This window comes from Acanthopagrus latus, chromosome 9, assembly GCF_904848185.1.
Source record: "Acanthopagrus latus isolate v.2019 chromosome 9, fAcaLat1.1, whole genome shotgun sequence".
NCBI classification, from domain to species: Eukaryota; Metazoa; Chordata; class Actinopteri; order Spariformes; family Sparidae; genus Acanthopagrus; species Acanthopagrus latus.
In genome coordinates this window covers 26196703-26206182 of record NC_051047.1, presented here as the reverse complement: position 1 = coordinate 26206182, position 9480 = coordinate 26196703, and the positions used below count along the sequence as shown (strand labels likewise).

The 9480-nt window shown below is 39.0% G+C and overlaps 1 protein-coding gene across 1 annotated transcript; it reads right to left on the bottom strand.

The window, feature by feature from the left end:
• Positions 1-763: 763 nt before the first annotated feature.
• On the bottom strand, positions 764-2056 carry LOC119026183 (zinc transporter 7-B-like). Its single transcript, XM_037110348.1, has 4 exons — positions 1945-2056; positions 1796-1843; positions 1316-1671; positions 764-1100 (listed from the first exon to the last, which is right to left on the bottom strand). Exons 2-4 carry the CDS (start codon positions 1812-1814, stop codon positions 1065-1067), a joined length of 411 nt encoding a protein of 136 aa, XP_036966243.1. The 5' UTR covers positions 1815-1843; positions 1945-2056; the 3' UTR covers positions 764-1064.
• Between the last annotated feature and the right edge of the window lie 7424 nt (positions 2057-9480).

Below are 9480 nucleotides of genomic sequence, written 5' to 3'. Positions count from 1 at the left end.
CTCTATTATAGGTCAGCCCAGTTGTCTCGAAACATGAAAATGACATTTCATTCTGATAAAAACTTGAAAAAAAGAGGAAAGAGTAAAATGAAAAATTTCTTTATAACTGACCGCTGTGATTATTCAGCAATATTTATTCTTATTTTGTGATGAGCGAAAAGGTCACACAAGCTCCTCTATGTTTGGTATCTTTTTCAATATTTATTAATACTTATTATTGTGTCTACATTGGCTTGTTCTATTCTATTATTTGGAGATTACATGGAGGACTAAAACTGCCAATATCAAAAATAAGAAAATTAATTTTAAAATGATGCAATCGATAAGTAGAAATTCTTTCAAATGCACCAAGAATAATAGTCATTGTTAGCATCAATGAATTCATAAAATATGACTTGATAGTTCTGTCACAGAGCTATTTTTTGTGCAAAGAAGAACGTGGATCGATAAAATCAGAATAAAAAACTCCTGCACGGCGTTCTCTTCACTTGCAATCAGATTGTTTATCTTTATAAAAGATTTTTGCATGGAAACAAGTAACACTGACCTTCAGACACTAGTGAACTTGTTACGTAACAGGTTGGATATGAATGTCGACATGTTTGATTACACAGGCTATCAAAATAAGATTAGGGTGTGATGAACCGCTGTGACCGAGGTGTGGCGGAGCAAATGTGCTCAGGTGACCTTTCCTGGGCAAATAAAGAACACTCCCTGGTTACATGAGAGGCGAAGTAATGTTTTCAGGAGACACTGAATTGTACATTTGATAGCATCAAACATGCACAGAAAACTGTTTAATGTCTTTCTCACAAACACAGTCATGGATACAATAATGTCTCTTACTGTACACCAACGTCATGTAATGTTAAGAAAAGCTTATTCTACAGTACGACACTGCTGATTTAGGATCATTTTCAAACATCTCTATGTATTAAAACAGATATATTTCTAAGAATACATGTGAAGAAACATTTAGGCAGAACTATATTGATTATAATACAAGTGAGGATGAGAGGATAAAGTTTTCCAGGTGCCAACTTGAGGTCTTGAAGAGTCGTCGTCTAGTCAGAGTCGCTGCTGCAGGAGCTGCTGGAGGACTAAAACCAAGAATAAACACAACAAGAACATGTCGAATATTAAATTCAATCATCAACAAAACAGATGTGAAGCTTAATCTATGTGATGGACCAAAACTGCCAAAACCAGAATTAAAAAAGGGATAAATAAATGACCAAAATAATGAAAGAATGATGATAAAGATTTGTCATGAGTTGTTAAAAGCTAATGAGCTGATTAAACAAACGACGCTCACCCCGTGACACTTCTTGTCTTTCTTATGGCACTTTGCATGCTTGTGACCATGCTTGTGCTTGTGCTTGTGTCCATGTCCATGGCCGTCTCCATGGCACTGTCCGTGTCCATGTCCGTGTCCGTGTCCATGGCCTTGTCCATGGCCCTGTCCATGGCCCTGTCCATGGCATTGTCCATGTCCAGGTCCGTGTCCCTGTCCATGACCAGGTCCGTGTCCTGGGCCACAACCAGGTCCAGGTCCATATCCGTGGGGCTGAGGAGGGTAGTGGGGTGGGGGGACGGTGCCTGGAGGACAGTTTGGGTATCCTCCTGGCATCTGCTGAGGATTTTGAGGGTAACCAGGAGGGTACTGGTTTCCTAAAGATGAGGAGAAAAGAGAAATAAAATCAAGTATTTAATCAGCTCAATTAAACTCCGCAAAAGAGGTTTTGTATCTCAGTAAAGTTGGAATAAATTGAAATAAAATGATTGTGTTAATTACCTTGGTTGTGTCCGTACATCTTTAAAACTTCGGATGAAACTACAGATCCTGAGAGAGGAAAAAAAGGCACTTTAATCAACTCAACACAACAGTATAATTCAGTATTTCAGAGCGAGTCTTTAGCAGGAAGGTATAAAATGTGAACTTACCGTGTGCTGGAGAGCAGATCCACAGACGCAGCTGCTGGCGCCTGCTGATCCTTTTTATGTGCAGCCAACTTCACATGATCAGGGGGCAGAACCTCCTCAGCTCCCATCAGAACATTGTTGCTAGGTGACATAAATAGGTGTGTGTGTGTATAATCGTTAACATACAGTCAATATGAATGAGGGACCAGCCTAAGATATGAACACACACACATACACACACCCAAACACAAACATTTGAAAACCTTTTCTGTTTAGAAATCTGCTTTCCAACTCATCCTTCGGTAGATGTTTTGGTTATTTGCAGTCTCATCAAACTTGAAATGTTGAAAATGACAAGAATGTATTTTTGATTCTTTCATTCATTGATAAGTTGACTGAACATACATACATCTGTAATCAGCATTTATGGAATATTGATAAGTTGGCGGCTCTTATCAGACAGAACACTCCTAAACAGGCCATAAACTGAATGATTTAATGTTACAGCATAATTAGCAGATTAAAAGTGGATTTACTTTTCTTTTATTGTTGTTGCTGCTTTGTATTTGTGATAGTAATGATCTGTTTTCATTGTTGATGCAGAACATGGGAGAGAAAATAATTGAAACATAAATAAATAAATAAATAACATATTTCATTTATTTATTCATTTATGCATTCATATGTCTGATTTTGTCAGTTTCGGTCTTCGTTAAAGAAATACACTGTAATTTTAATGAAGTAACGAACCATCGCTGAATAAACAAGCTGTTCTCTGTGGAAAATAAGATCCCAGAACACTGGATGAAGCTAGAAAGGTGGCAGGGTCCGCCACATGTAAACAAAGTATGTTTGAAATTGTGTAATTGTTGTCCAGTAAGGTCAGTTTGTTTATTGTGTTTGTTTAGTCATGAATTAATAATCAGTCAGTGAAGATCTTTCTCCTCTGATTTAAATTTCTCCTCCTAAACTAAACAGGGCCCCTTTAATTTTCATTATAATTCATGCGATCTGCAAAGTAACAAGTAACTAAGTTATCAAGTAAAAGTAACATATTTGCCTCCAAAATGTGGTGAAGTGGAAATATATTGTAACATTTGGAAATGTCTAATTGTATCTGAACTGCACATTGGGTCACTATTTATTTTCTGATTGCTACATTTTGTTTCCTTTCTCCTTTTTCTTGTTTTGTTGATACTGTTGGATTTTAAATTGTTGTTAACGTGTTTTTACTGTTGTTGAAGGACCACAGCCGACTCTGTAAGAAGTCACTGTGGAAACAAAGAACAAAGAATTAAGTGACCCAAACTGCTCACTACACGTCATTTTTTATCAGCAGCTAAACACAAAACTCGACTGACTGGGGTTAGACCAACATGTTTAATAGTTTTGGTCCAGAGAAGGCGGTGCAGAAGAACCAGCTGCTGCCCTTTGTACAGTTTACACAGCTCTTAATCCCAGTTCACACTTGAGTGAAAATGCAGCAGGATACTCTGCTGTACTCTGGCTCTAAAAAGAGAGGCTTTTGCAATCTATGTGTCAGTGATTTTAAAATATGAACAATATCAAAATTAGCATGAAGGAAAAATCCACAGTTAATAAAATCGATTTTGAAAAGAATGAACACTGCTGAGGAGTGGCAGGGTGTGTGAGCTGAACAAAGGTCTTACTACAACACTCCCTGGGTAAATAAAGACAATATAACAGTAATAAACGACTGAGGTCAAATCAAGAGGAAAATAATGAGGCAAGACGTTGTAGAGTTTATTTGTTTTTATGATCACAAGATTATGATGAGTGCCTAATAAATCAAATCATATGTCAGACAGAGGGACTCTGTGCTGAGTTATTTTACCTACAAATGAATTGACCTAACATTTCATACAAGGTAACATACTGTGTGACGGCCACACGTGCCTTTTATTTTGCATTTAATGGCCCGAAGTCAGAAAAATGGTGTCCATCTTGTCTTGTCTGTCTTCCCGGCCAGACGTCTTCATCTAGTCAGAGTCGCTGCTGCAGGAGCTGCTGGAGGACTGAAGCAGAAACAAACCAACATGTCAGCAAACTACTGGCTGCTCACACATCCAGCACACAGAGCAACATTCATGTATTCACTGGGAGTCGTGTCTGCACAGCTGACAAACGACTGCTTTAAAGTATTCACTTTGCTGCAGTAGGGACTCTAAGATTTCACTTTACATGTATTTATTTAACTGGATCTTACCCCATGACACTGCCGGCCTTTCTTATGACAATGGCCATGCATGTGACCGTGCCTGTGCCTGTGGCCACCATGTCCATGTCCATGATGGTGTCCATGTCCGTGATGACCATGTCCATGATCGTGTCCATGTCCATGATGTCCATGATGTCCATGTCCATGATCGTGTCCATGTCCATGATGTCCATGATGTCCATGTCCATGATCGTGTCCATGTCCGTGATGGCCATGTCCATGATCATGTCCATGTCCATGTCCATGATCATGTCCATGATCATGTCCATGATCATGTCCATGCCCATGTCCATGATCATGTCCATGCCCATGTCCATGATCAGGTCCAGGACCAGGTCCATGCCCATGGCCTCCACCCCCTCCACAAGGTGGTGCTGGACGACAGGGTGGAGGAGGGCAGGGTTGCGGTGGGGCAGGTCCTGAGGGACATTGAGGGTGTCCTCCTGGTTGAGGATGACAGCCAGAGGGATACTGGTTTCCTGGTCAAACAAAAGGGTGGCACCCATCATTTCCTTTCTTATCATTTACACACTTGATGTCAAATCTTGCTCCTTTACATTAAACTTTAATTAAATTAAAGTTATCACGTTGTGCTTTGAAACTTTTATCACAATATAATATTTCATGTCACAAAAGTAAGTTGTGATGTTAAAACACGAAATATTTCAAGACATAACAATATAAATAATTAAAAAAAACTTCTTGTTATAATGTTAAAATGTTTGCATGACACAAAAATGCAGAAATCTCTTGTCAGTGAAAAAGATCGTGTTATAACAATTAACTTCTTATATTATAATTTGGTAACGAGTAACTAACAGTTTCAACAACTAGAGATTTATTTACCTCTGTTTTTCCCGTACATTTCAGAATTTCAGATCCAAACCCTGAAATGAAAGAAGCGACACAAACCTTGGCTCACAAATCGTCTCTTAACGTGAAAAAAAACAAATTCTTTCAACAAAGACAGCATCTTTAGTCAGCTGTGGAGAACTATACTGCTGTGATAAAAGTGTGTTTTCTGAATGTTAGAAAACAGACAGTGGAGGTCAGAAGCATTACATCCTCCAAGTTAAAGTTAACAAAGGAAACACAACATGGTCAATCTATCAACACACACACATATTTTATGGTTATTAAACCCAGATAGCTGCTCATGAACTTACGGAGTGCTGGAGTAGAGATCCACAGACACATCAATGAACCGTCTCTGCTTTTATATGAAGCCGCACCTCAGCACAGCCTGAAACATGACTCACTTCGGTGCCATCTGGTGGCAGAATCAACACCAACACTGTCTGTTAATGTGATGTTTCAGTCGAAAGTGACTTCAATACAAGTGTTTTTGTAATCACTTCATTTGTTTATTGGATCAATGTTTGTTTGTTTTTTATTCAAGGACATACAGCCAGTGAAAACTTTGGGGTTCACATGTTTTGGACCAAGAACATAACAGGATTATTAAGTCACAAAGAAAACGTCTGAAGGTGATGTGAGAGTCTGGTGAAGGAGGACGAACGTCCCGGTTCTTTCAAGGAGTCGTCATCTAGTCAGAGTCACTGCTAGATGAGGAGCTGCTAGACGAGCAGGAGCTGCTGGAGGACTACAGGCAGGGTGAAGACAAACAGAAACAGTCAGTCAGTGATGATTCAATCCTTGACAACAGAGACGAAATGATCATGGCCCCTTTCAATAAATGTTGTATTTTACAGAGAGTACAGAGAGTTTCTTAAGAGTCACTGGTTCACTTCTGGTGTAGAGACACTACAGACAGTCTTATCCATCAGATAAGACTGATGGATAAGACTGGGAGCAGGAGAGATTACTTTATAACAACTGGGATTAAAACGTGGATTAATCTTCACTCCTGTTTATCACCCTGACTGCAGCAGTGATGGCCGTCTTCAGTTATTCTGGTTATAGGGGCAGGCACACAAATGATATGAACTGTTTGTAGATTTCTCTTCGGCTTGAACATTGATGGTGTAAGTGCACAACTCAACAAAACGTAAGTCACAAGGCTGCTTTTAGACGTTCATGAAGAAATCCAACGTATAACCTTTAACATCGATGGCTGTGAGTATTTCTGTGATCACTTTACACTTAATGTTTCTCTGAATTCTGAACAAAATCAACGTCCTCTTGAGAATGAACTGGACGCTATCGGCTCTCACCCCGTGACATTCCTTATCCTTCTTGTGACACTTGCGGTGCTTGTGTCCAAGCCTGTGCCTGTGTTTGTTCTTGTCACCAGGTCCATGTTTCTTTCCATGTCTATGTTTATGTTTTTGTCCATGACCATGTTTATGTCCATGACCATGTTTATGTCCATGGCCTTCACGACAACGACGCTCTGTAATCAGCCATAAACCAATAATTAGCAACTGTGAATATCAAGTACATAATACATATTCAATATATTTGAAAGAACGAAGTGAGCATGAAGCAAAACTTACCGTTGTCGGACATTTCGAAAATCCTGAAACTGAAGAAAAAACAAACACACTTGAGCAAGTAAGTCTTTTAAATGAGACTAAATGATAACACTTCAAATGTAATTGCACTGTTAATTAAACTTGTAATAGATACATTAATGTAAGCGATTAATAAAATGCTTCATTAACCATATTGTTAAGTTTTATAAACGTCAGTTTGAACTTCGTAATTGTCCATCCAAATGATTATCATCATTATTATCATACACAGAAAGGTGCAACTTTGTAATAAACAGTTTTTTTAAGAAATGTTTTTCGTGGTTTGACAGTGAAATAATGACTTAACTAAAGTTTGATTGAACATAAATCCACCGATTATTAACAATGGTTATTCTAAAGTGTTACTGAATAAAAATGCGCCTGTAAAACATCTTTACAAAACATTTAGGATTTGGAAAATACAAGTGTACGGCAATTCAAGGTGTGATGTGCACAGCAGTGTGGTATTAGAGGTGAACTTACCGTGTCTGGAAAGAGAAAATCCAGTGATGCAGCTTTCACCTGCTGCTCCTTTTATATAAAGCTACACCTGAACCTGAAGCAGCTAATCGGGGGGAAAAAATCTGAGCTATGTGTTTCGTGTAACCCTATATTCAGTGTTTGTTTTTTACCTCTGCACAGCGTGTTTGACACACCTCTTTGTTTGTTTGAAACCTTCTTTGTGAACTGTCTGTTGTTGAGCAGGTTTACGTGCACCAGTTGCTTATTTGTGAGTTTTTCAGCGATCTGATTGTCGACGATTGGAACAGAATTGTACAGATTCCCTTTGAATGTTTGAACAGTGACTCTCTTCCATAATAGCAAAAGCTTACAGATGTACATGTATCAAAGCCATGTGATTTTAAAAAAGACTTGTCTTAAGTCAAGTCTTGACTTTGGTAAATTTTTGGGAAATTCATCTCTTGAGTTTAGGGAGTTTAAGGACTGAAGTCTTGAATCTTAAGTCTTAAGAAAGTCAATGTCAAAGCTTTCAGGACTCAAGCAAGAGTCTTAAGATAAGTCTTTCAGGATCAAGTCTTTTGTTCTGTCAAATCTTTAGGAAGTCAAGTCTCAGATATCAAGTCAAGTCTTTAGAGAATCAAGGATTGGGTTTAGTCAACTACTTTGGGAGTTAAGACTCAATTATCAAGGCTTAAAGGATTCAAGTCCTGGGTTAGGTCAAGTCTTCATGGAGTCAAGTGTCACATGTTGAGTCATGTTTTTGGGGAGTTCAGCAGAATATTAGGAAAGTCAAGTCTTGTCAGGTTTTATGTCAAGGCTTCAGGGAATCATGTCTCAAGTCAAGTTCTGTGGAGCTGACATCTCAAATCCTCATGTTTCAGTTGACATTAAATAAAAATAAAACAATCTTTGGTTTCTTGCTGTGGGTGAGTTCACCACACAGCCCCCAGCACCCTCCGTCTGTCCAAAATGTGTGGGAGGAGAGTCAAGACAGGTTTTCTTATCAGCATCTGGTCATGCTTCAGACTCTGAACAATCAAAACCAGTTTCCCAGTTTTGTCTTCGAACATCTCGTAAGCCCAATGTGTGAGTTTGCTGTCACCTGTTCCTGCTCCTCAAACAGCCACACAAATAAGCAATCTTGTGTTTACTCGACACTCCCATGATGTTCGGCGACAGCTGTATGTTCACTGCACATCGCTGACATTTCACAGACTGCCACGTTTATCTTTAAATCAGTGAAACATTCCTCATGAGAACACTTCGAGAAAACACCCTTCAACAATTCAGCTTTGGAAACTAATAAATTAGGGTATAAAAATTGGTAGCGAGCTCGGCTTCACATACAGTACAGACTGTGACAGTCCTTATGTTTTTGTCTTTGCAGAGGTAACACATTCTTAAAGGTGACAGAAGCAGATTAATGACTGAAAGGTTGCAAGGTTGAATCCTCCCTGCTTCACATCCAGTAACTTTCAATACAAGTGTGTACTCAGTTTTTTTTTTTCTGATAATGTGCAGCCCAAGTGTCAAGTCCTCTATTTATGAGTAAACTGTTGCAGGTTTGTAGATCTTGCACAAGTCAGTTTGCTGTGGTGTTGGTTAATGGCCAGAACAATTTTTGCAACATACTATGATGTCACAGGGCATCTAACTTCTAACCTTTTCGATACCAAATGTCTTAACTTCACCATTTTATCCTGTTTGACATTTGTGCATCAAACATTATTGTTTGAATTCTCGAATTATGGCCAGAGCTGTGGAGTGTGTGTGTGTGAAGTCACAGTAACCTTGACCTCTGACCTTTGGCCACCAAATCACTTGTACCATATTTGAAGTTCCCCTCACTGCATTTCTGAGATATCGTATACGGCAACCGAAATCTAATCAATTCATCCTGAAGTCCAAGTGAACATTTGAACCAAATTTGAAGAAATAACGCCAAAACATAACGCCTCTGTACACACTGTTGCCAGCTCGGAGGCGTAAAAATAAACTAAAAACATACAAAATTATAATAAAAATAGCTGTTTATGCTGTTTGTTGTGAAGCAAAAGGCTCTGTGACATTAAACAGATGTGAGCCACACGACCTCCCCTCTGCTCTGCTTCTTTCAGCCTAGCAACCGTAAAACTAACACAAACACTTGTTGCTGGTTGCTATCGTACGTGCAGGAGGAGGCGGTGCTGAAAAACGCTCCTGCTCTGCCGACGGACTCACTACGATAAAGGTTAAAACAACACGTGACATCACTGCTCGCAGACCCGACTGTTCAGCGGACTGTTCATGACATTTAGTCTCATCAATACAAATAAAACTCCCGACTGATCCGTATTACGTCTTATTCTCAATACAATATTTTTTTTCTTATGTGCACAAACC

What these genes read in the sequence shown, in the direction of transcription:
- LOC119026183 (XM_037110348.1), bottom strand. An exon ending in AAGACAAGAAGTGTCACGGG is followed by an intron (nt 1,101 to 1,315) that starts GTGAGCGTCGTT and finishes TCTTGGTTTTAG; the next exon opens with TCCTCCAGCAGCTCCTGCAG.